This window comes from Melospiza georgiana, chromosome 6, assembly GCF_028018845.1.
Source record: "Melospiza georgiana isolate bMelGeo1 chromosome 6, bMelGeo1.pri, whole genome shotgun sequence".
NCBI lineage: Eukaryota > Metazoa > Chordata > Aves > Passeriformes > Passerellidae > Melospiza > Melospiza georgiana.
This window is the reverse complement of record NC_080435.1, coordinates 20,203,358-20,230,968: the sequence shown is the minus strand read 5'-3', so window position 1 is coordinate 20,230,968 and position 27,611 is coordinate 20,203,358. Positions and strand designations below refer to the sequence as shown.

At 38.5% G+C, this 27,611-nt stretch overlaps 1 protein-coding gene across 6 annotated transcripts in view; it reads left to right on the top strand.

Moving 5' to 3' along the window:
- Nucleotides 1-27,611, top strand: part of SBF2 (SET binding factor 2) — a 229,334-nt gene that overhangs the window by 76,005 nt on the left and 125,718 nt on the right. For all 6 annotated transcript variants that reach the window (XM_058026340.1, XM_058026338.1, XM_058026343.1 and 3 more), the window contains exon 3: nt 22,712-22,849. In XM_058026340.1, coding sequence (XP_057882323.1) covers nt 22,712-22,849 — 138 coding nt within the window. The remainder of the gene's footprint in view (nt 1-22,711; nt 22,850-27,611) is intronic.

Here is a 27,611-nt window from a genome sequence, read left to right as displayed (position 1 = left end):
GTTGGCTGATTTTCTTAGTGGAAAAACTCCAAATTCATTGTGAAGATTAGAGTAAGCGTTTATGGGTTTTCAGGATTTTGAATGGAATTTGAAGTATTGTGTTTTCAAGCAGTGGACAAATCAGTTTTCTCATAGGTATTTGTTCATGTTCTAATTTTGGCATTTCTTTGTCTATTTTCTAATTCTAAAAATTGTTTTATGCTTCGTGTTGTGTCTTGGGATTTCATAATGTGCTTGCTCTTTTTGCAAAAATGCACACAAATTCATTGAAGTTCCTCATGGCAAAAAGTTTCTCATCTAAAAATCGTTGCCAAGTTAGTTGGAATCAACATATTTATCAATAATAAGCTGCTTGTTAATGAGAGTGGAATTTGCAAATCACAAAAATTGATGAGTGTGTTAATATGGAAGACTTGCTTTAAAAGAGTACAAACACGCTCTCGTACCATTGCCTTATTTTCTTTATAATAATGGTTAACAAATGTATCTCAAAGAGGTCTCGTGAGCAAGATAAAGAAAAATTGGTTAGCCTGTGAAAAGTGCTTGGCAGCTAAAAATGTCTTTTCTCTCAAGTTTTATCAATCCCCTCTTCTGCATTTAAATTCATAAATTGTAAATTATATAGGTTTGGGGTATTTTTTGTGCAAATTCCTCTGGAATTTTAAATGTCCAGCATTGCAAAACTTCAGAGTTTTTTGTAGTTTTGGGTGAATATTATTGACTAGTTTCTGGCATATCTCTACATTCTTATTCATATTTATTTCCTATAAGTGTTCTGTTTTCCAAGAAATTCAGATTCTGGAATCTCCTGATAAACTCTTCTTGATCTTCTCTGCCTGAAAACTGAAATTTTTCTTTGATTATAATTATTTCAAAATACCACTTCACTTAGATTCTTGTGCTTTGTGTTTTAGATATTTGTTGTTTTAAAGTGTAAGACTGTGTGGAAGTTTTTGTCTGGTCCATGCATCTCTCTGCTTATACAGTAGCCAAAAATTGTGTTTGAACCTTGCTGCTGTTTTATGCAGGCAGACCAGTTAGACTACATTATTTCATTTCAAAAACCAACCATTTGAGCCATCAGACTGATAAAAAAATCATAAGTATCTTTATAAAACAAAACAACTGTGTGTTGAGGATACACAAGAATGGAATGCAGGTATCACTAATGTACTTAATTACTCATTTTAATAATTGTGGTACAAATGGCAGCCATGTAAAATGATGATGTGGTCTTATTTGAGATTTTAATTGGTTGGTTGAAGACATTTTCTTTATTTCTGGCTAAAGAATCCCAGAATCACAGAATGGTTCAGGTTGGAAAGGACCACAGGGGTCATCTGGTGCAACCTCCCTGCTCAAGCAGGGTCATTCCAGAGCACATGGCATAGGATTGCATCCAGATGGTTCTGGAATATCTCCATGAGGGAGAGTCTCCTCTCTGGCAGATTCTCCTCTCTGGGCAACCCATTAAATGCTTGGTCACTGCAGAGTAAAGAAATTCTTCCTCATGTCCAGGTGGAAGTTCCTTGTGGATCAATTTGTGCCCATTGCCTCTTGTCCTGTTAAAGAGGGTACCCCTTTGGGAGTTCAGTTCCTAAAGAGCCTTGACAATTTTCTGGCTTTTTTCAAACTATATTTTATTTAGTTTCAGCAGGAACTTGAATATTGTCAACAGCTTGTTGCGAAACATCTGTACACCTGAAATCGAAAGACTTAGCTGCAGTTTAAAAGTCTGACTTTTCTGCCAGTGCCAACTGTTTTTGTGTGGAAGACTTGAGGAGGTTTAATTACTTTAATATTTCTGGGGCTTTTCTCCCAAGTCCTCCATACACATCATAAAGCCATTGTATTAATTTCTCTAAAACTCCTTGGTTAACCTTGTCAAAAGAGAAGAACCCTCAGGAGACTTTTGTTACAATTCTCTACAATCTAGAGACAGGGCTACCCCAAACAGTAACCCAGTGTGCTTTCTAATTTCATTTTAATTTCTACCCTCTCTTGAAAGAACATTTCCAGACTTGTTTAGACCTTGAGGTAATTCAAGTACGGGGATACCAACAGAATGATGCTGTGCTGGATTGATGACCAAGTCGACGTTGCACAAATTCTCTGGTGTTGATCTGGTGTCCCTAAAATGTTGTCACCATCAAGCTATCATAGTTGATGAAATTAACCTAAAATATCATATTTTAAAATTTTTATTTTCATTCTGCTTAGAAACTCAAGCAGACATCAACAGAATGAATTCATTTTGGTCATGCTTCCATGTATTTGGTCATGCTTCCATGTATTCCTCACAGTTCTGTGGGGATGTAAAGTTTTTGTTCCAATAGAGGTAGATAATTGATTTGGTTCATATTACAACACAAAGAGGGTATTGAGGTGTGACTAGGACTGTAACCTTGTTCTAGAAATGGGTTTCACCACTTTGTCCTACAGTTCACTCTTTTTTATTGTGTGTGGATTTTTCCCCTGAAGATAAGAACTAGAAAGTCTTAACTTTCTGTTGATTAGAATAAATTTTACTTCAATACTCATGCTGAAGTAGTGAATCCCTTAGAGATGATCAGGAATGGGTAAGATCACTCAAGTTCCTGGGTAAATCTAGATCATCATTTCCTACCACAGCCTCTGATGTGTTGAAGGCCATTGTGGAAGGGTCTGAAGTTACTTTCTTTCTTATAAATTGCTGTTCCTGATGCAGGAGCAGTTCCCTGGGGTTCCTGTACTCAAGGCTCAGACCACATTTTTTTACTGAGATTTGACAATTTTAAGTCTGCAACAATTTTGCCAAATCTGAAATATCTATGACCCAATTTTTCAGTACTACTAATATTGCAAATGAAAGCATTCTGGAAAGAATGTCGGCTCAGCATTTCTGAGAATCTGGCCCTGACTATAGTGTCCAGCTGTAGCAATTGGGGAATGCTTGTAAGAAGTGTCTTCACAGCATCACACAGAAAATTGGTGGCAGGGGCACAGGGTTGTGTGCTGGTTCCCAAAGCAGCAGCTGGTCACCTGTGTGGCTGATCAAACACAAGCACTGTTTACCATACAAACACTTCCCTTGGTTTCTTTTCTGCTTATGATTGCCCACCCATACCTGTTTTCCTCCTTTCTTGGCAGCAATTAATCTTCTTTGGAGTGGTTGCACACTTAGCACTGGAATTAGGAAACCATCTTTAAGTTTCAGCAGTGTCAACTCTCAGCAGGAACTTCAGTGATGCAGAGGAAGCTCAATGTCTATTAAATGTCAGTGTTTTCTATCCAAATCACTTCACCTCTTCTTTTATCAGATGATGTGCACAGCTTTTCCCTGCTCCTTCTCTTCTCTGAAGCTTGTTTTGCTCACTTACAAGTAGCACGTTTACAGGGGCTGAATTTGCAAGTAAAATTGGTGTGCTGGGCAACAAGGAATTGTGAAGTCATTTTATAATCCATCTGAATTCCCTCTTTTCTATAAAATGTTTCTAGTAAAATCATTAGCAAGTGGATGTAGTCATTTGTTCAGGGAGTTGAGTAATTTTCCACTCCCAGCTTTCTATTACCGGGAAGTAGTAGCAGTATCAGTTCATACCCTGCTTTCTGGAGTTTGGAAATGTTTCCAAATCAGTGTGGAAATACTGGATTTGAAATAGTTCCCTGGTTTTGTATGGCTTTCTGATAGGCTGAAAGATGCAAAGTATGTAGCTGAACATCATCTTGTCTCCTTAAACTTGTTTAGAACTATAGTTGCGAAATATAAAAAAAAAACCAAAAGAGAAAAGAAAAGGGGGGCAAGACATTTTATAATTCTGTAATGGTTTTAGAGTAGTGCAAGCCATTAGAGCAATTGAAAACAGTTCTTGTTGCATTTAAGTAATGCAGTAGGTTGATGACACTTTGCAGGCAAAGTTGATTTGAAACATTGAAAATGTTAAGTAAAGGAGAAGTATTATGGTGCGATTTTTAAATATATACTGAAGATACATTTCATGTTACTTGAAGATTCATAGCTTTTTAATCCTGAGAATATTGGCATCAAATCACAAAGTGCATCATTAAATATGCATTTCACTCATGAAATGTGTCTGGTAATTACACAGCTGTTAGCAAGTCATGGGGTTTATAGAAACAAGGATATGATCCAGACTTGCTGTTTAGCATTTTTTTTCCTTCTAGTAACTTGTTTTGCAAAATGTTGAGTTGCAAGCTGTCATTAATACTGGACACTTTTTTAAGGCATGTACGTAACTCACAATATCAAAAGATATGTAACTCCATACATCATTTTCTCCCTTAGCTATAAAGTTTCTTCTTCACTGTGGACAGTTAACTGTTAAAACTTGGAAGAGTACCTCTCAGTGTAATAGTCCCTTTTTTTTTGTTTAATTCCCAATTTAAATCCTTTGTAGACCAGAGTAGCTACTTTTGCAATTTTCTCCTTTTCTACTCTGTTATAAACAAGACATTGTTCTTGATCTTTTTTTTCTACTGCACTTTTTACTTTACCCTTCAAGCACAGCTTGATCTGCTGTATAAGCTGTCTTGGTGGCTGGTGCTGAGCAGTTGGAAGCAAAAGGAGAAAAAGGGCAATAGAATGGTAGTTTTGGGGGAAAAGTGGACTTAAAGAATATTGTGATAAGAAGAGCAACTCTAGTTTTAATTGTAACCACATTTATTGGCTGTCATGCTTTAAACATCACTGTGTCTGGGGATTTCAATTAAATCATGTAGAAATAGATTCATTTGAGTTTAGAGAAAGAAGACTGGGGGAGGGTTTTTAGGTGCTGCCATTGCACTGGTAGCTGTGAATACACTATAGAATATACCACATTCTCAGTGCTGGAGTGTTTTGCTACATTTTTACCACCAAGAAAATCAAATAATTAAGGAAAAACCTTTAACAATAGAAATTAAAGATGTTAGTGAAGATCTGACTTACTTCACCTAGGAAAATTAAGCAAGTATTCTTAACTAGAAAAGCCTTGAAGCATTTAGCTGAGCCCAAATGCACCTCACTGAAAGCAGAGTCACAGGGCAGGGGAAGAACGCCCGGATTGTGAATCCCCTCCTGTCATTCCAGAGGTTGGAATCACTGCTGTTCCGGCTCCAGGGTGCGGTCAGTGCTCCAGGCACAAAGTCACGAGTCACACTCTGCTCTGCCAGTTTGGTGGAGATGAGTTTGCAGATGTGGCCAGCATCAGGCAGTTTAAATTGTCCCTAATTTTGTTCTTAATGTGTGTTGGAAGATCTGTGTCTTGTAATCTGCAACTAAAGAAGTACAAAATGTGATGGCGTTTGCTGCTTGTTGTTTAGATTTTGTGTTTAGGAGATTTCCTGGTTTTCTTTCTGCAGCATACTAATTTCACTTTTACAAGATGAGAATTCTGTTAAGGAATTGCTCATCTCTGAGACTCTGTGGGGTAGGATACTCAATTTAGGCAAAGAAACATAAAATTTACAATAGTAAAAGGGAGGGAAAAGATGACATTTCCCTCAGGACTGAGTTATGGCTACAGCATTGCTGTCTCTTTGTGCTTTTGGGGGAATGTTTTTTGGAATGACAGCTTTCAGTGAGTGAAAAAATTGAGATATGCCCATTTTAGGCACTCAAGAACTGTCCATGCAAAAGTAGGAACGTTATCCAATTTGTTTTACTTATATTTCTTTCTTGAGTAATGATGTTCTCCCTATATATTTCCAGCAGCTTTTCTGTGAAATGTGTTGTGTCCAGCTTGAAAACAGTTTTGAAATTCCTAAATTGAGGAAAAGGTTTCAACAAGGGCATATTAGTTGCTCTTCATAAATGGGATGCCTCCGAAGTCTCTGATCAAAGTGAGCACTGTTGAAACTCAAGCTGAATTGAATTGGAAAAGGTTTTGAAGAGAGTTCTTGATCTTTCCAGATGGCTACAAAAGAAGAAAATTAAGAAAATGAATACCTGCATCAAAAAAATGGGTTATTCTTAAGTATGAACAAGTGTAAGGGTTTGTGGAAGGGGTAAGTAAATTCTTGGTCTAGGTTTTTAAATTCTTAGCATGGCTGTGCAAAAGATAACACAAGAAAGGATTCTGCAAAGGAGCTGATGTAATTGAAGAAAAGAAAGTTACTGAACAGGATGTTTAAGAGAATCAGTTAAAATTATAGGGCTTCAGTTCCTCAGTATACTGAAGAACTTATGTAATTATAAATAGACTATAAAAGAAAGATATTTATTAAAGGTTATAAAGGAAGTAGTACAAGATATAGAAATTTTAGTGTCAGAGGTAAGTGAAGAATGGGTCAAAAAGATGTGAGTGAGCAGTGACAGGAAGAGTAGGTGGTCAGCTATGGCAGAAAATTACATTTTATTGGATGCAGGTGGGAATACCAACTGACAGACTGTGGATAGTGACTCAGGTTTTGGTCTGCCACTCACTCTGTACATGTTTGTATATCCAGCTCTTACTCAGAAGTGTTGAGAGATCTTTGTACATTGCTTTTGTGGTTTTTTTTTTGGATTGAAGGTAATGAAATAGATGACATATCTTTGACCTTTCCCTTTTTCCCTGGTTTTGCTTTTTATCTCCCTGGTTTTGAAGGGTAAGTTATCTGAATCAGTTGGTGCATGGAGAGCAGGGGATGTCAGTTGTGTGCCTGGCAGCCTGGAGGGGGCTGTTTCACAGCCCTGCTATTCCATGTGACACTTGATGGCAACTTCTGTGACTCGGAGGTGCTGCTTAGCTGTGGTTTACAAATGAAGAGCGCCAGTCTGTGAGCTCTCCCATAACCTGCAGTTCCAGAAAATGTTGTCTGGATCCTGGGAGAACTGATCTCTCTGATCTCTCTGATCTCTCTGTTCCCTCTGCCTCATTTTGTTCTGGTATTGTGGTATGTTTTTCTTTCCTGTATCCGGTGCTCATCCGCTTAAGTCACTTTTCTTGTGCTTCACTGTTTGATTTTAATTTTCTTTAGAAAAACGGATATAGGAATGTTTTTAAAATGCGTCAGTTGTTCCATGGTAATACAAATGACATATTTTCTGTTTTCATTATGAAGTGATGAGAATTCAGAATTTTGATAATGTAGTAGGTTGCAGTAATTTGTTGGGAAAGGCTACAAACATTTTGAGTAGGCTCTTGTGTCAACCAATCTTTGTTTGCTGTAATGGATTCCTTTTCATATCTGCAGGGAACAGAAAGTAAAACTAGGTAATTAAAAATCACTGCACAGTAACAAGTAAGTCAATGTACTTGTGTGGTTTTCTCATGAAAAATCCCTTCCCAGGTGAAGGACTTTGCATTTGCTTTGTTGAACTTGATGAGATCTTTATATGTAAATTGATTCTGGTCACTTTTTAAACATCACCTCCTAAAGGGCAATGAAGCAGCAATTCCCAAATGTCACAAGTCAAGCAGATGAGGCAGAAAACTGGCTTGGCTGAGCAGGATCTTCTCTTGGAAATAAGGCAGAAAAAGGAAGGTGTGTGCAGAGTGGAAGCAAGGCCAGGTGACCTGGCAAGAATACAGTAGTGCTGCTTGCCACTGGAGGGAGGAAATTCTTGTGGCCAAAGCTCAGCTGGAGTTGAAGCTGGCCAGAGCTGTGGGGGACAATTAGAAGAGTTTTTTAAATACATTAACAGCAATAGGCAAAATAACTGGCCCATTACAGGATGAGGAGGATCACTGCAAACAGGGCCAGGGACAAGGCAAAAGTGTTTAATGCATTCTTTGTCTTTGTCTGCAACCAGGATGATGGACCAGGGGAGGATGGTGAAGGCTCTGAAGGGGAAGCTGCATGAGGAGTGGCTGAGGTCACTTGGGCTGTTCAGCCTGGAGGAGACTGAGGGGAGACCTCAAAATTCCTCCTTAGGGGAAGAGGAGGGGCAGGCACTGATCTCTGCTCTTTGGTGACCTGTAACAGAACCTGAGGGAATGGCCTGAAGTTGATTCAGGAGAGGTTTAGGTTGGGTATCAGGAAAAGGTTCTTCCCCAGAGGGTGCTGGGACTGGGCAGTGGTCACAGCACCAGACTGACAGAGCTCAGGAGTGCTTGGACAGTGCCCTCAGGCACACGTGGGACTCCCAGGGATGTCCTGTGCAGGGCCAGGAGCTCGACTCCATGATCCTTGTGGGTCCCTTCCTGCTCAGAATATTCTGTGATTCTGTGATGTATTTGAGAATTGAGCTCAAGGAAAAATAAATTAACATGTAGTTCTGGCTCTGCGTGAAGAATTCTTTTCGTTTTGGGTGAAATGTATCTTTCAAAATGAAGTTCAGTGACTTTCGGACCATTGCAGAAGTGTGTAGGCCTGTATTTATGACTTGAGCTCTACACCAGTGTTTTCAAGCTGTAGCAGCTGAGATTTTTAAGGACATAGTATCCTGAGTACCTGGGGGGTAGGAAATACTCTTTTGTGAAGAACAGTCTGTTGGTTTCTATTTTGGTGCAAATCTGTGCATAATCAAAAAACCATTCTGGCAATCTACTCTGAGTTCATCTGTGTGGGCCAAACCATTTGATAAAGTATCTACGGCCTGCTGCACCTTCTTGTAAGAAAATGAAGGAGTTTCTTAGGTCGCATGGTGTTGACTAGGAAAAACAGAAATAGCAGGACATTTTTGTGATGTTTTACAGGGTCCTTGAATCCCTAATTACTCTGAAAGATTCCTTCTTTTCTGTGCTGCTGGAAGTTGTGCGTAGGACACTGTTGTTTGCTGTTCAAGTGTCGTAGGTCAACACATGTTTCCTGGTATGCAACTGTTGAAAAGGGGGGTGTTTGCTTGTTTTTTGGTTATTTTTTTTTTCTAATGTAACCCATACACACATTGTCAAAACTCATCTATTATTCTTTTAATGTTTGTCCAGTACTACACAGTTATTTTCAAATTTTCACTTAATTTGTTTGGAGTTTGCAGCGAATACTTTTCGTATTATTTTTCTTTCGTACGATCTGTTTCATATTTGGGAGACTCAGGAATGTAGGAAACATTGATGCACCAGGAAGTGCTGCCTGCACTGGGGTATTTCTGCTCATCTTGTATCATTTCTCCTGAGACAAATGAATGACTGTGCTAATATTTGTAGGCAGCTCTGCATCCTTGCTGCTCAGACAGGACCATCATGTCTGAGATGTTGTCATCGTCGGCGCTTACGCCGTGCTCGCCGTCCTACTGTCTGTGTTCAGACTTCCAGCCTTCCATAAACCAAATTTTAGTTTTACTAGCTTCAATTTTAGTGTTACTCTGAGTGTATTGCTAAGCTCTATGTTATGATTTCTCTATGGAAGTGTTACCAGCCATTTTCTGTTGTTGAAAGCAAAGGCTTCAGACTTTTTGTGGCACTCTAGGTGTCCATGTTGAACTCCTTGATGCATTTTAGACCTCAGGTTTCAGTCTCTTTTCAAGCCAGACCATAGCAGCAGTGATTTGCTTGGCTCCGGGTAACTTCAGACAGTTTCAGTGTCTTCTAAAGATGGCTTTTGCCAATATATTAATATTTTATTTTAGATGAGGAGAACAATAGAAGAGCCAAAAGTAGTTCAGTGTTTCACTGATCTAGTGTAGAATTTATTTTTAGTAGTTCAGAAAAATCCCAAACTTTTTCAGGTGATTTTTGTGTTGCCTGTATCATGAAGGAATAAGTAGTCATTCTTTTAAAAGAACATGCTGTCCTTTTGGATAGCTGTATTGCACAAGTGATGTCCAAGGCAAAAGAGTGGGGTTTTTTTCTTGTTTTACTTTTTATTTTTCCTGCAGATGGCTTCCTCTTGGGTATAATTTGGAATAAAATTCAGTACTGTTAAGTGTTTTGGCTCTTTATTTTATTCAAAGTATGTAAGACATTACAGATGCCTTGAAATATTTCTATTTCCTCTGTATGCTTGTGGGACAATAGAAGGGAACCCCCCATGGTCGACTGGTGTTTCTATTTTTATATAGAAGAGTACCACTAACATTTGATTAATTTGGGGAAGGAAACATGTTAGTTATTTAATTTTTTTCAATGAGATCATGATATTTACAATGTAATTTTCCATGTATTAATTCCTACTCTTCAATAGCCTCTTCTGTTAGTGTAGTAATTATTTGGTAATAATTTGACATGCAGAATAATAACAATAATGTATTTTCCCCACCTCTTGTGCAATTTAGATGATAAAAATGTAGTTTATGTTTCTGCTCCCTGTATTTTATGAGAGGATCTGTAATTGTTGATGTTCAGTAATGTTTACTTTCAAAGAACAATAAGGGCAGCCCAGGTCCCTTTGGATATAAGGGACTGGAATTCTCCCACCAGTAAAGAGGTAAAGAGAAGGCCCTTTCTGGGCATCCTGACCCTGCAGAGGGCACTTTGATGCAGCTGAAGTGCAGTGCTTATATTTTGTCTGCACTTGTTAACCCACTTGGGACAGAGGGGGAAATGCATGGTTTTTCTGAGCAGTGAAGTTACCAGCTTACATTTTTCAATTCTCTTCACAGGGCGTTGTTTTAATTAATTACCAGTAAGTGGCATTTATAAGCAGGAAACCCTTTTGCAAGTATAATTTGCAAGTATAATTTGACCAATTATTTTGCATTAAATTATGAAGACAAGATAGAATTATCTAATCCCTGCCAATCCAATTGAAAAATATTTATTCCTTCATATACAATCCTACTCAAATCTTTCCAAGAACTAAATTTTATGGTATGAAATGATATAATGTTTTGGATATGTTGCATACAAGCAATGAAACTTGCTGTCCTTTTAAAACATTTCAGTTTATTTTTAAAAACTTCCACCCCCCCTCTTTTTGGCTTCATGGAGGAGACCATATGTGATACATCAGCTTATTTAGTCTGACCAGGGTCTATTAATTAGCACCACTGATTTGTGATACAATGTCCAACAATTCTAGTTATTCCAGCTAGTTTCAGTCCTGTCCAATTTGATAGGGTTCTTGAGATTAGGAGGAAACCAGAGCATCTCCTGAGCTTAGGGGAATTGATTACACTGATGATGCTAACATGCCATATGCTACAAAGGAAAACAAACAAGTTAAATAAATCCCTGAATCCCTCTCAGCCTCATTTGGTAGAAAATTCCATCTCAGCCCTTGATTTGGCATGTAGTTTATAGTCACATAAGCGAGACAGGCCAGCCAGAGCTCGCTGTGGGTACCTGCCAGCCCCATGAAGTGCTGGATGGCTGCCACTGGCTCTCCTGCAAAAACTCCAATGTCCAATTAGGTATCCAGGTGGAAGTGCTGTCTAAATTTCTCTGCTTGAGTGGCTGAAGCTCTGAAGTATGAGATCTGATTATAGCTGTGTAATCATGGAAAGCTGCAAGTGTTACGAGCACGTCCAGCCCCTGAAGTTTCAGAGGTTTCATGTACACATTTCCAGGTCCCTCACGGGTCTGAGCTGACTTGTGCTGACACACATGGACAGAAGAATTTCTTCCAAAAGCTGTTCAGTTTTACTTGAAAGACTCCAGCTCCAGCTGAGGAGAGCACAATGCTTACTGTGATAACCTGACTTTATTTTCCATCCCCTTCACTGACTAGAGTATTTAGAGATTTGAAATTTTATGATAATGAATTCTGAACACTAATCTGAAATCCTCTTACTAGCAAACACCTTATCTGCAAATACCCACTCTATAATGTGTTTCTCAGCTCTCTGCAGTGAACTCCAAAAGCTGAGCTCTTTTAAACTCATGCTATGACACTTGTTTTCCAGCACAAGTGTTGGGGCTTTTTTTTTCCATGTCTTACTTGGAAAATTCTCTTTGTATTCTCTACACCATGTTCCAAAGTGATTTTTTTGGCAGGTCTGTGCCTGCCCAATTAGGACACATGGGACAGGATGAGACTTTTTGGCTGGGAGCAGGGCTGGGTATTAGATAATGCTTCTTCAGTAGAGGTGCCTTCACTGATGTGTGTCACTGGTAACAAAGATGGGTTATCTTTTCCAGTCCCTCAGCAGACTTGTCTTTAATCTATGGAATGTGTTTTTAAAACAGTAATTGCCACAAAGCATCAAATCACTTTAAAGAAAGAAAAAAATTCAGGTATACTTATGTGATTATGATTGTATTTGTTAGCTGCATTGTATTGCTATTACCCTACCCTGAAAAACCATTTTAATGCCTTGTTTTTTACAGAAACATATTAGTCATCATTCTGTTTGTATCTTGATTTTGGCTCTGATGCTGCTTTAAATTACCTTCTGCTAATTTACAGAGTTGACTGTTGTGCTGAACTAGTCAGTAATTTCCTATGGACATTCTTTTTTACCTCCTTAAAGCATAAAAATTATGCCTTTGGTATCTGGGCCTCTGGGAAGTCCTCCTTTTGGAATAGTGAGTTTAGTGATGAAGAACTCCTCAGTTCTTTTCTGCTGCATGCAAGTTGCTTGAGCCAGTTTGCTTGACAATACTGACTTTTATCAGAAGTGCTCACATTCTCTATTTTTTTTTGTTGTTCCAGTAACGTCTTACATCACAAGTCTGCTCCCCATAAAAAGATGTGATGCTCTGTTTTAATTGCCATAGTGGAGATCAGAGGACATGTGTGTTTGGGGTACCAGTTGTTGGTTTCTCTGGGTCTGCACTGAGGGCACTTGAGACAGTAGCTCATGTTTGGACTCAGGTTTATTATTTCTTATCAGTAAAACAGTCTCACCACCATGAGTTCAGCAGCTTTTCATTCGAAGGCACAAAACGGCCAACAATCTCTTGTTACAAGGTCTTTTAAGGCTAAACTATCCAATTAAGAACTGACACCTAGATTATTTTCCCTTTTAACCCAATAACTGATCCCAAAGAGCCCACAATGGGACTTTTCTGCCCAATTACAAAATGCCACCCAAACCCATGAAGAAGAAACCCAGGACAACGCTCTGTGCCCTCCATCTTGCTTCCATCCACAACATGCTAAAAATCCCAAAAGCTGAATTTCTCACCAAGTGCTACACCTACACTGCTCTCTATAATCTATTTCACACTTTTATGGATTCTAGTCTATCTTGAAGTCTAGGAAGCTTTCTCCATGAATGAGGGTCAAAGTCAGTGCTCCCCTGGGGGTCAGGGCACCCCAGAGCAGACACAGAAATGTTCCCAGTGCCCTGGGTTTCCACACATGCAAGCTGCAGTCCCGTGGTGATTGTGCAAAGCTCCAGTTTTACGTGTTGTCCAAACGTGGAGTGCACTGGAGAGCTGCCAGAAGGGAGGAAAAGTGGCTGCCATGAATAGATAGGGACTTAGAAGCACAAACTTCCTCAGTGCCAAACCTCTCTCAAGCTTCATTCTGATGAGTTTTGGAATCTTGTGCTGCAGAAATTGCTAAATTCAGCAAGCCTACCTGGAGGAAATAGTCTCTTGCTCCAAGTAGCTGTTTCCTGCCATGCCAGCTGTGCACATGGAAGCATCTGCAGTGGCACAAAGGCTTCTTGTTTACACTGGGGCTTTTGGCAGACACGCTCTCCTACCACAGCCCTGGGAGATATCCTGTAGTCAGGCCAGCTCTAATGCCCACTCTTGTGTGACAATAATAATTCAGGCCCCAGTGTTGTGGGAAGAGAGGACAAGTATGTCTCATGTTGTTGATCCCAGTTCTCTGCACAGGAAACTGAAACTCAGTGGAAAGCACCAAACTTTTCAGCTGTCTTTTCATGCTACGTATTTGACTGTGTTCCTGGTGAGAATGCTGACAGGAAATACATTCCTTATTTTTCTTAATTGGAAGCTGTGGAAATGTAGAATTCAGTAGTAGCAACCAGTGTACAGAACTTCATTGGTAGAGTATGTTCGTATACAATCCAGTTGTTTGGTATTTTTTATTTTAGCTCCCAGCCCAGTCTTTCACTTATTTAAGATGTTTCTTTGTGGGATTTTTAGTCACATTTAATTTTTCTATGTTTATGCATTTTTCTGTTTCCTTGTAGAAACTCACACCTGCAAAAGGGGAAATCAATTGTGACCTTAAGTGGGAAACAATAATATGAGTCATGTAAGAAGTATTGTTAAATTCCCAAAATTACCAGACCAGCAATGTACTGCCCTTTCTATAGTTTCCTTTGTTTATTTTTAATTTAACTTTTCCTGGCTGAGTCAAGCTTTTGGTGCAGGGAGCTGCTGTAGCTCTGTGTGTCCTTTGCATGTCTGTGGATGTGAGGCTGATGGAGCAGTGTCACGTGTGATGCTGCTGGAATGGCTGCGTGTGACAAGGGGGAGGTTTTAGGAGTGCCCTCCCTTCAGACCTTCCAGCCCTGACATGGCTACAGGGCTCCTGCTGGCCTAGGCCAATGCTGAACCTTTTAAACTTCCCCAGCTGCATCATGAAGGGATAGATTTCCAAAAGAAATTGGTTATCACTTTGCACTGAGCACTTTTTTTTAGGGAGTTTTAGGTATGTGTTACCCTTTTTGTGGTTTGCTCCGCAAGTGTATGTTCCAGTTGAATTTCTGCTATTTTAAGAGCAAATTCTGACATCAAATGAATTTGCCTGTTTCAAGACTTCCTGTTCTGTATTCTGTCATCTTGAGGCTGTTGGCATCTCTTTTGAATCTCTTAAGTCTATTTTGCTGCAGCAGTCCCAGGCCTTTCGGTGGTTTGGTCTGTGTCAGGTCACATCAATGTTCTCTCCAGTGTACGCTGCAGTGCCATGTGCTTACACACACTGCCCCCAACTCCCATGTGCTTTTTTCTGAGTGGAGACTTGAACCCATCTCTGGCACATTATTCTGAGGAGTTTTAAGATGATGGATACAAAAATCCTAACATCTATTAGCACAAAGCTGCTTTTTTACAATTGCTAGAGAGCAGCAGACTATCTCAAAACTGTAGCATGATATTATCAGTGTGGTTTTAACGTCTGATTGTGCAGGTGTGACTGGTAAAAATGAGATAATGAGGACTTTGTGTATTATGGTAGTATTTTATAGAACATTGACCTGGAGTAGTATTAATCATTAACATAAATAAAACTTTATGTTCCTGTAAATTACTTACTGGGTGCCAGTTGTAATTGTTGAGTGATGTATGCTAATTACCCTGCTTTATTGCTATTTTTTCTTTCTTGGACATTCAACCAATGCAGTAATTGCACATGCTGTTGTGTTTCAAGCTAGTTTATGGTTTATCTAGCAAATGAATTAGGAAGTCACTGAAGACTGGGAAATGTTTATGGCTGCTGTTATAACAGGGCTACTGCTGCCAAAAGAGAAAAAGAAAGAGGAAAGGAGAGAGAGAAGAGGAGCAAAAGGAGTGCAATAGGCAAGGTTAATATTTCGTGCTTCACTGATAATTGTGCATAAAATGCTCAATTATGTTTTTAAATAGAAACTGTATTTCTAGGCTTGTCTACTTCAGATGACTGCTGATCTTTTAAAAGGTCAGGGGTCATTACAATAGGAATAAAACCAAACCTCAAAACAAAAAAGCAAGCAAAAACCCCTTTCCAAATGAATTAACCATTAGTATAATGTCACAATGCATTTTCAAAACCACTCCTGAAAAATGGTTGTTGAAAAGGTTAAGAGGGACACAGATGCTTCTTTATGTACTTTGTGATGAGAATTAAAACACAGGCATTGAATACAAGGAATCAGTTTCTTTGATAGTATTATCCTTTTATAGTCCTTCTTTAAGTATTCTTAATATCAGAAATTCTCCTTTCATACTGTCGTTTTTGTCTATAACAAACACAGTGCACACTAGAACTGTATTGTTCTGTATTCACTATCCTGTGACTGAAGTATAAATTGCTAAAGTCATGTCTTACTTGGATTTATTGCTGTGTTGTAGTTGTCTTTTCTGCTTTCATGTTGAGCAATTAATTTCCAGGCTTCTCTTATTCCTTTGACCTGTGGTACCATGAGCAGCAGTTATTGCTGACCAGCAAGGATTGCTTTGTAAAAGGAATTCTGAAGGCAGGCCCTGGGTTCCTGAATTTTGGGTGAAAGACCCAAGTTTAAATTTATGACTTCTTAACTGTTTGATGAAGTTTAAAATGTATGTTTTTTTTTTTTTTTTTAAAGTACCTGAAATTCTCTGGTGTAATATATATGCTTCAGATACCCAATGTATGGATATTTGGGTTTCCATACTGATGTACATCTGAGAATTCCTGGTGGTTGTCCACAATCTGAGATAGCCCAGAGCATTGTTGGGTTTTGCTCTGGGTGGGTGAGGTAAGGAAAGATTCTGGGTCCAAGGGTCTCAGAGTTTTTAAATTTCCATAAGATTATCTTGGTAACACTTGGCTGAAATCAACAGGATGGACCACTGTTTAAATAGGTTAAAAAAAGGAAAAAAAATTGCACAAGCCTGCCAATTCCACATTCTTACTAAATTTCATTAGAATGGAGATGTTGGAAGTTTGTTTTGTGAAGAAAAACCCATTCAATGCCATTATTAGTCCTGTACTATTTCTGAAATAAAGGCATTAGCTGGCAGTACTTATCAATCACCATTTCTGTAGACTAGCCTGGTTTTGTTCAGAAATGGTCAGAAGAGTATTTGACAGTTTTTTGTTGTTGTTGTTTTAAATAAGCCACTGGAATGGCAATGCTAAGTGTTCTGAAAACACAAGAAGGAACTGTTTTCCCAGTGGGTGCAGTTTTCTTTCTAAAAGCCAGTTCAGTTTGTTTTATTTTTTCAGAAGATAAACTAGGAGTACAGTTACTGCACAAGTGCAGTTCACCAATTTGAGTTTTCATTATAGCAGCTCATTGAGGAAAGGTGTTTAAAATGACACAATGTTATGTTATGAGGTTTTAAAAAGGCAAAGCAATGAACTTGAAACTGATTTTTTTTCCAAGTGCATGTGTAGATGTGCACCCAGAATTATATATTTACTGGTGTATGGGGAAGATTAACTTTGATGAATTTCAGAAAAATACTTTTCTGTCTTTGACTTTGGAGGATGAATTGACTGTTTTTAATTGAGATGTTCCTGCATATTTTAGGTTTTCTTGCTTTGTGGAACTTTGCTGCAGGGTCTCTGTGACAAGCTAGGGCTGGTTATTGAGCATCACTTTAATGTGCAGCTCCAATGAGAGAGTTCCTGGTCTGCCCCTTTATGCAGGATTAGTGCCACTGAGAGATCTTCCAGCAGCTTTCAGCCTTAGGAAGATCAAGGATGTGGTTGTGGATCTTGCCTCTGAAAGGAAATGTTGCTTAATGTCTGTTTTTATGTGGCTTTAAGGGTTTGAGTGAGGAGCTGAGGTGGAAATGTCCTCAGCACCTGGGCAGAGAGGGAAGGATTATTCACCTGTAATACATATAATTCACAGCAGCACAGCTCACAGGTGACTCCAGGTGATTACGTAAAGGTTTCTCTTGGAGAATGCTGCATTTCAGTTCCTTCCAAGGTAGGAATTTTAAAAAGGCCTTTATTTTTTATTTCTTTAGAGTTTTGGGATTAAAAGCTGTTGCTTTGTTTGTGAGTTTAATTGTTTACAGTTGATCACCAGAACATTACGCAACACTGCAAATGGGCTTTTACCTGGACATAATTTGGATTGTATCTTAAGTGCCCTGGCTTTATTTTAGACCAGGATAAGGACAAATACATGGTTTCTTGGATACAAGGTATTGAAAGGCAGGAAGCTGTTACAAAATTCAGTCTATACTTTGTGTTCTGTTTACATCCAGAGATATCCAAAAGCTCCAGGCGTTTCTTCATATTTACAGCTTCATAACATTGCTTTTTTCATCATGCCAGTGAACATTGTAATTGTTTTGTTTTAAGTAGAGGTATGCATCTGAGAGAGAAAATTCCCTTTGCCAAAATTCCATACATAAGTGAACGGAGAAATGGTGAAATACTCAGCAGCTGGTGCTAGGTCATGCAAGTCCAGATGGAACAAACTTCCTTCACATAATGTCCAGAACATGGTTCTTTATTTTTAGGGAGGTTTGCAGGAAGGATGATGATGATACATGTTAAAAACAAAGCACAGTTACTTGAATAATAAGAGCCTACAGAAGCAGGCTTAATGAAGTGAATCTTTGTGCCCAGAGTGGTTCAAGGGAGAATTCAATGTTTGGTGAAAGGGTTGAATTAGAAAGGAAAGTGGATATCTCTGTCAGATGTTTTAAATTTTAAAATAATTTTGGGACCTTTTAATTCAAGTTTTGTCAATAAAGCTCAAGTGCTTTCTATGCTTTCTATTTTATGTGCATCCTAGATAGCTTTGGATTTTATTTGATGAGGAACAAGTGCACAAATATATTTTGAAGAAAAAAATACATTGCGAGAAGATGTCTTAAATATAATTATTCAAGTGCAGGATTCTGTCACAGAATCTGTCTACTGCTCTGTGTAAACCCTTCCCAAAATGCTTTCCAAGGATGACTTGCAAAGAATAGTTCATGTTGTAAACTTTCTGAACAAGCTTTTTTTCCCTTTCTCCCTCGGTCATGCCATCAGAGGTGGTGGATTTGTGATGGAAAGCTGAGCAGCTCATTGATACAGCAGACAATGTAAAGTGCAGAGGGAGCAGTCTGTGGCTGCACAGACCCAGCTAGAACATTGGTTTGAGATTTTGTTGTGGACTGGTTGTGCTCAGGCTGCAAGGCCAGAAGAAAATGATGAATTTCTAATGTGCAGTTCAGCAGCTGGATCATTTCTGATCAAATTTCTGACATATGGATATTATGGTTTTGCATGATGAGGATACAAAGGACTGAAATTTTTCTTTTATGAAACTTGAACACTTTAGAATTACTGTTCATTATCATGATATTTAATCTTCATATTTATGGTAACCAACAAGCCTTCTTCCTCCAGTGCTTTAATAGAAATTGTGACAATTTCAACTTTTTCTTCAATTTTTCAACATGCTTTAAAGTGCTCCTTGGGGAAGTTGTCATAGCCTCAAACCACTGGGTGTTCAAGCCCATCTTTGGATAAAGTCCAGCATTTCAATGCCCTTTTTCAAGTGAGGGCACTCAGGAGGATCTATTTCATGACCTGTCCCTTCCCATTCAGGATGTCCCAGGATTCTGGACACCAAAGCTGTGTATAGTATATCTAGGAGATATGCTGATTTACGCAAATGATTTATTTCAAAAGAGAGGGAGAAGACAACCAGTAGCAGTACAGCTCTAGCTCTAGGTTAGAGAGAGGGAACAAATCTGTGAATCAAGCAAGGATGATGTGTTTAGCTTATAAAAATCAGAAGTAAGAAATGTCACTTTTAAACTGATTAATCATGTCTAGACTTTAGCAAGAAGGCTTGTGGTGATGACATACAAATTTTTTGAAGGTAACAAACCCAGTTACACTGGTTTAAAACGCCATGCGTCATTTTAAAATCTGTCTGGTTTCTTGTTTAGTCTGAAGGCATTTGTGGGAAGAACTGAGAGAAAGTTCTTTGCTTCAGTGGGCACCTGCAGTTTCAGACAATGTGTAAAGAGTAATTTCAGCACCTGCAGTGTAAGATGTGTTGCATATTGTTCAGTGCAATTTCTGCATATCTGCAGCAAATGTTAGAAGGCGATCAGTTCTAACATGGAGTCTGTTGGAAGCACTCGCCCAGCATTAAGGGTTTGTTCTTACAGATTGTGAGTTGGACATTCTGCTTCATTCTTATTTTCACTGCCTTTGATAGGAATTGTAGTCTGTTTCCAAGAATTCTGGCAAATAAGTGAAACAATATGGAAGGGTGTTGGTTCTTAAACTGTTAGGGTTTTTCTTGTTTACTGGAGAAGCCACATGACCTTTGGCTTATATTCACAATGATGCTTTTGTCTGTTTTGGTGAAGCATCTGGTTTGGTATGGAAACATTTTCTTCTTCTTAGTAGCCAGAGAGTGCTGGTAATCATCCTGGAGGGTAACTTGTATTTATACTGGTTTGGAAAGTTCTTCTCAATGTTGCTTGCATTTCAAATATTGCGCTAATATTTATTACCTTATTTTAAGGAAACTGAGAAACAGTCATTGTTTAATCTCCTGGGGGAGCCTGTTGTCTTTATCCTCCATCTCTTTATTTATAAATTCCTTGTAGTTTATTTGAAAACACAGACTCTCTGTGTAGCCAGTGGATGTACTCTACTTCAGCTGTTTTCCTCAACAATCACTAATTGTTGTTTTCTAGTAAAATGGTTAAATGTAGAATGCATGTTTTGATGCCTGATGAAGGCTGACCTAGGACAGAGGCTAGATGGAGTTAAAGAATAAAGTAGGGATTTATTATGAGGCCTCAATGGATCCACCTTGGGCAGCACAAGAGCCCAGCCAGGGCTACACCCAAGATGAACCAAAATGGTCACAAAATGCACAGCCGGTCACAGGGTCTCTCACTTCTATAAGTTCTGGTCCATTTGCATTGCTGTTAATTGTCCAATTACAGCTTTAGCCCATGAAGTCCCGTCCTTCTTGTTTTTCTCTCTTCAGTCCACTGTGGTTTATGCCCTTGGGTCTGAAATTTGGATCATTTGTCCTTGGTCCCCAACTAGAGCAGGAATTGTTTTGTCTCCCTACTCTGTGAAGAGAGCTCACCATCCCCTAATATGAACTACACACCAAAGTAGTACAGAACCTGAAAAACATAAAAGCTAAAGCCTGAGGCGTCATTTTGTGCACAAGATCACTTTGAAATAGGGGAGAACTCTCACCTGTGATATGAGTAGGTTTTAGACATTCATAGATTGAGAGGTTGCTATTGACAGCAGCCTGCCCATATCCAAAGTCTCCGCTGGTAGTTCGAAGTGTAGCTGTAGGGTTTCCCTTTGCATTTCCCAGTTTACAGGGCAGATGTTGGAATAGATTTTATGCAGCAGACCTGCTAATAATGCATTTTCCCAAAAAAGAATTGTCTTCAAACAATACCAAATCGCTTCCATGCCTTTAGTAGGGCAGGGCTTGGAATGGGCAGAGTGGGGCTTTGTCCAGGAATTCCAGACTCTCAAAAATCAGAGATTGTTGTTTCCAGGTGTGAGATGGGCATCACCTGTAAAGCTGAAAGGCACCAGCAAAGAGCTCCTGTCAGAACTGGGAGACTGGGCAGATCTGGAGGAGTGTTTGGATCTTACGAAGCCTGAGCTTCATGAATGGCCTTAATTTGACCTACCTTGTAGGAATAATTTGGTTTTAATGGCATATCATGGAAAGGTTTTATTTATTATTAGGCTCTTGCTGCATTCTTTGCATTTTGGCTCATATTTGTTGAGCAAAGAGCAAATCACAGTTTTGGGGGTTATCTTGTTGAACTGTGGATTCCAGGCTTCATTTATTACACAGACACCCCCCAAACTCTGCAATTCATGGAGAACTCTTAATGATTTTTTATTGTCAAACTTTTAAATGATGTTTTTGTTATAATGTCTGTATATACTGGCCATATTACATTATCTTTATAGCAGTCCTGCAAGATTAATAGCAGTATCTTCTTATTTTTAACTGACATGAGATGAAAAACAAAAGGAGATTAAGCCAGTATTATCAAAATCATGGACTAATACTGGATGCTTAACTTGGAATGACTAGGATGTCTTTCACAGAGTACTTTTTGATGTCCAGAGCAGTTATTCTCAGATGTAGAAGGGAGTGCTTAGCACTTCTAAGGATGCAGACTCACAAGTGTTAAGCCGACTATCTAGAATTTGAAGAATGTAACATGAGAAAACTTTGGTTTTGAAGATTTTCCCAGGATCATAAAAGAAACTGCATATCAGAGGCAGAGTTTTAACTGGTGTTCACCTAAGACTACCCAGGTTTTATGGTAGAGGTTCTAAAGATGAATCTGTAGAAAATGTTTGTTTACAACTTACTCTTCATGCTCTTTCAGTCTTTTAACATATGTCTAGAGGAATGAAACAATTCTGGAAACTTGAGATTTTGTCCTATCTGTTTGGTTCCTTTGGTATCTGCATTGTTTAACAATTCTAGGAATTTATTGTGGGTTTTTATTATTGTTACTACTCCTAATACATACAGGGGTTATTGCTTTTTTGTCTAAATTTTAGGTTTATAATTTTGCTATTAGAAACGCACTTGTGATTTTTTTGTGGATGTGATCCTAGCCTTCAGTAAAAGAAGGGAGGGATAAAGGCCGTCCCAGGTATCTTCAGCAAACTGATGCCTGAATTTCAGCACACTCTTGCATTAGGGACTATTCATTTAAAAAAGAAAAAAACCCTCACAATTTCCACTTTGCTGTTGAGCTGTAGTTCTGTTTGTTCATGCTGCTTGTGTGTGTAAAATTTCAAATGTTTACAATGAAGTTTACAGAAGTAATCAATAAATAGGTGAAAAATATTTTTCTATAGTATTCTTTTTAGGAATGAGTATTGAGCTCACTTCCCATTTTGCAAGTAGGTGCAAGTGATATATATCTATGTTTGATTAGATAAATTATTAGTGAAATAAGTGAAGAAATTAAAAATGTAGAGTTGTTTTGAGTCACAAGAATTTTAGCTTCAGATTCTAACCTTTTATCCAAATGAAATCTGCTTCATGTGTCAATTTATTCCTGTTATTTCCTGTTCAACACCACAAAGATGCTCTTAAAGGAATTTAAAGGAATACATTTTCTTTTTATAGTGTTTATTCTCTCCGTAATGTTTATATAGCTAAATTTTTCTCAGTCTTACCAAGTTCAAGACATATTGGGTTTTCCCCATTTCCTTCAAATTTTGCAACCCTGCATATGTTCCCTTTAAACGAAATGATCCTTGATGATGCAGAAATATTTTTCCTATTTCTGACAGCAGCAAGTGTCCCTGCTCACCTGTGTGTGTCTGCTTGCTCCCTTAGTTTTGCCAGCCTGGAGGATGGCAGCTCTCCAAGGAGAGGAAGCAGCCAACGTTCTTCGTGGTGGTTCTGACGGACATCGACTCGGAGAGGCACTACTGCTCCTGCCTGACTTTCTATGAAGCAGAGATCAACCTGCAGGTAAGACATTTACAGCAAGGAACAGAAATGCAGGAAGAAGTGCCTATAAACTATGGATCTGTGTCATAGACAGCAACTTGAGAAAATATTCTGGTGTTCCTGCTAAGGGTGCATTTCTCTGTCCTATAGAATTCCATGTGTTCTTGCAAAAGGTGAGCTTCACGCAGTTTTTTGTGTGTTTGGAATTTTCATCTGCTATGAAACAAAAAAAACCCCAGCCAAAACTACATCATAGAATTTCCTTTTCTCCACCACATTTTCCTTTAAAAATGGGATAAGCAATATGGTGTTGGTTTCATTTCCTTTCGTGTTTGACATAGCATGGACGAGTCTCAACCGTGTTCTAGGAGAGGGTTTATTAACTTCTGCTCCCTCTGCTGGCCTGCTCTGTCAGAATAGATGTGCACTCCAAAAGGATGCTGGAGCGTGCATCCATATTTCTGTAAGTGCATTTATTGGCAAGATTTTAAAAACTGATGGAATAATTATTCAGTTTTCAGTTGGGTCAGATTGGAGGTGTCAGCTACTTGGCACTGTTTGTTTTTAAACATGTATTTCATTTTTATTTGGCAACCTCAGTCTTTCAAAAATAGACATTTTGTTTCCCATTTGATGTAAAGTACTTCCCAGAATATCTGCTGTGACTTAATACTTGAAATCTTTAGAATCTAGAACCTAGGGAAAACCTAATCCAATATGTAATTGCAGACTGCCATTGTTATGTTTTGAAATATCTTCTTTCCTACGTGAAAATTAAAAAAATAAGTAAAACCTTGGCACTAAGCATAATGGAATTAGCTGAGATTAAATAAATAGCTGAGTAAAGTAATTTCTTGTTCTTTTAGGGAAGAACTGTATCATTATTGATTATTTTAAGAAAATGTTTTTAATAATCCAAGAGCACTATGTTCATTTAATACTGGAGTTGAAAGATTACCCTGTTTGTAGAATAATTGAAAGATGTGTTGTAGTAATAATAATAATGGTGTGTGTTTTCTGGGCACAGTTGGGAGCCAGAGAATAATAGTTATTCTCATTTCTTTAGTGCTACAGTTTAGTTGGATGTTTTTGTGGACTTTTAGAAGGATTTGAAACCAGAAATGTATCCTAATATTAGATGTACTTTAGTCTTAAGCTTTAGTGTAGATTAGCTGACACATTCCTCTTAAAAATTTCATGTCTGTCATATTTCCTTTATTTTATAAGTAGAGAGTGAAATATTCTATAGTAATTCTTTCCCAGCTGATAAAAATTTACAATGACTGACTCTTCCTTCACTCTATGTATTTCATAACATAAACTAAATTTAGCAAACTTGTTATTTATCCAGTGGTTTCCAGCAGCTGCTTTTGATTCCCTATCCACATCTTTGAAGTAATGCTCATCACAAAACATCCAGTATTAACTAAAATGTTTTTTTTTCCCTTACATTGCCTAAGTATTAATACAAAATAACCCAAAGTAAAAAACAATAAAAAACTGAGTGCAGCAGGATGTTGGTTCTCATAATGCCATTCCTGGCTGTGTTGTAAAGAATGCATATTTTTCAGATGAACTTGCTGTGGTGAAATTTATTCTATGACTGCATTGTTTATAGCAAAACTTCCTGTTTCTTTCTGAAACCCAAAGAGAATAATTGAACGTGCCCTGTTCCATGGTCATTAGACAAGAATCCAGCACGTGTACAATCTGTAATGAAACCTGAGCTTGCAGCATTGGGCTAGGGCACTACTATTGATTTAACCATTCAGATGCATGCTTAATTAAATAATCTATGGAACATCGTGGCCAGGAACTTGAAATGAAATCTAGACAGTGCTTTGCACAGATAAATACAGACCAGTTTTTCCTTAACTGACTGATATAACTTACTGAGGCAAAAGGAAGATTAAATTTCAGTAAAAAACCCACAAAACCACTTCTTTCCCAGTAGCCTTCACCAGGTAGACCTTGCTGATACATGAGGCTGGTCAGAATTCAGCCAGAGCAGCAGATGAGATGTTTGGCTTGGCAGAATCATCTTCACAAAAAAGAATTAAAAAAAGGAATCAACCACTTGGAAGTTTCTGTGATTAATTAAACTGGGAATTGAAAACAAACTCATTTCTCAGCCTGTGAATGCTCCAAGAGAACCATCAAACGTTTTTGGAACCTTCTGCATAATAATACAAACTCTTTAGACACAGTTGAGTCTGAGAAGACTCAAGGGAGGACTCAAGTCAAGAAGACTTCTGTTGTTTTGGTTCCCTTCATCCCTGCTTCTGTTGTTTGTTGCAGGATAATTTGTAAATAAATGCTACCAGAAGTGTAAGGAGTTTGTACTCACATGGAATATATAAGTGATACCATGATAACCTAGGGTGCAAGATTAATATAGCAGCTGTACAAACTACACAGTCTGCAGGAAAAAGTATCCTCCCTGCTATCTCTGGAAGTCCTGGATTCAGTGTGGTCTCTTGGCAGTTGCATGCCATGACAAGGTTTCCAGAGGAAAGCACAAGCTCCAGTAATCAATCAGCTGATGGCCTATTTTCAACTTCTAACCCCTGGCCAGAAAATAGAATGCTGTTTTCTTTGGTGGCATCTCTGAATCATCCTTTGCATTGTTGCAGTTCTGACTGACCTAGAATTTATTACCTGCATGGGTGCTGGTCAGATTGCTTACCAATCAGCTCTCAAAAAAGTGTGATAATATAAAAAAATATTATTGTTAACTTTAGTCTGATTAATTCTCCATATCTGTAGGCACAGGTGAGATGAACACACTCCATTGAACAGGGGAACAGAGCTCACTTGGTGCTGTGTGATTTCAGGTGACACAGCTTTGCCATGGAGTCCTTCACGAGTTGTTCTGGTTTGGGGTGCTAGTCTCGCTTATTTGTCCCAGTAACATTTGCTAAAGCTAAATAAGGATATATTCCTCATCTGGGTTTAAAATGAAGCAGTAGAAAGTTTGACCTTAAGAGCAGAAAAGGTTGGATTGTGGGTAGATGCTTCCAGAGGCAGTTCAATTGACAGTGATAGAGCTGCTGTCATTCAGAGGCATCCTGAGCATCTTGCAGAGCAGTTCTATGTGCAAGGTTCCCCTCCCACCTCAAGTTCCTACATGAGTGTAAACAAATCTGAGCTACTGCTCTGCTTCTTGGTCCTTCCAGCTTCTTGTGTTTCCAGCACGTGCTTGGCTGTATCCACGTTTCTGTCTGGCTTAAGGTGCTGTTTAGAGACTCCAGCAAACAGAGCTGGGGGCCTCATTCACTGCCATGTGCCTGCAGCAATTAGGAGGAGGAGAGTGAGTCAAAATATCTCTGTTTCCCTTCCTCTCACAGTGCCTTCAAAGTTGGCTGGTTTTTTCAGAGGGGCTGGGAGGATGTGGAGGTGTGTGATGTCCCATTGCTGCATTTTGATTGCTTTTGTGGACTTGAAACCTCCTAGGTTTGAAATCCACTTGAAATGTCGTTGATTTGGAAAAACCTTGTTCTATCAACCAGAAAAAAAAAAGTCTATTAGTTTATTTTTCTGGCAGCTAAAGCCAGAAGCTGTTGAGCAGCCAAAGCATGTTCAGAAGAATCATAACCTACATCTACAGAATTCACCCTTAAAACTCAGTTTCTCTATGTTTGTAGCTTTATTAATAATTTTTAAAAGTATATATTTGTATACCTATATGTGCATACATTAACATGTTTAGTTCTGTGGGGTGTACACATTTTGCTAAAATGAGGTTCTTATTTCTAACAGCAATTTCTGCATGTTACTACTTGAGGAGACAAGGGCTTGATTTAATACTTTTGACTCAGCAGATACTTGCAGTGACCTCAGTTGTGCTTCTTACCAGTTGCACAGTTAGAATTTATATTAACAATGTTTGGAAGAGCACCACAGATAGAATCTTTCTTAAAAAATGTTGACTCAGACAATTTAGGAACATAATGGTCAATTTGTACATTGCTTTGCACTTGGAAAGAAATTTGCCCTCTCTTCCCAACCCCACCATCAACAAATTAGAGGATGATTTATGCCAGCAATTGAGCCTGTGCAACTGCATTTCTTGCATTGCAGAAAATCTACTCAGTGAGATCAGCACAACACCCCAAACATTTGTTTATAACAATCTTATTACAAGATTGGCTTGTACTTGTGTGTTCTCTCAAGTGTGTGTGTGTTTGTGTTGTGTGTGTTTGTGTTAAAATACTGCAATCACAAATATAGGATTAAATCTATTGCTCTGGAAAACTGGCATAAGTAATAATTCACATCTCTCCTGTTTCCTGCCATTCACATTCTCTTCCTCTCTCTGCCCTTCCCTGCAAAAGGAGGAAAAAGAACTTGTAAAAATCCCAAACCATAAAATGGCAGATTCACAACATTCATAGATATTTCCTGAGTCAAGGGAAAAGCTGCCAACAAAATGATTGTGCTTCAGAAAGTTGTGATTTTTCAGCTTGGACTGGAGCTTTGGTGATCCTGCTGTGCTCAGGCAGGAGCTGCTCAATGAGTCACTGATGTTTTACCAGGGACTGAGAACACTCAGTTCAGTTGTACCTGTTTTGTGTGGGAAATCTGACCCCCCCCCTTTGGATATTAAATGAGTATGTTCTTCCTAAAATGAAGTTTAATAATTTTTTGTTAGTATTCCAAATGCTGAATTTATTCTGAAAGTTTCTTCATATAGTCAATGTCCCAAAGCACATTTTGGGTAAAAAGCACCCCAATTTTAAGAGCAATGTTTAGTATGTTGTATCATCATCTTTCTGAATCTACT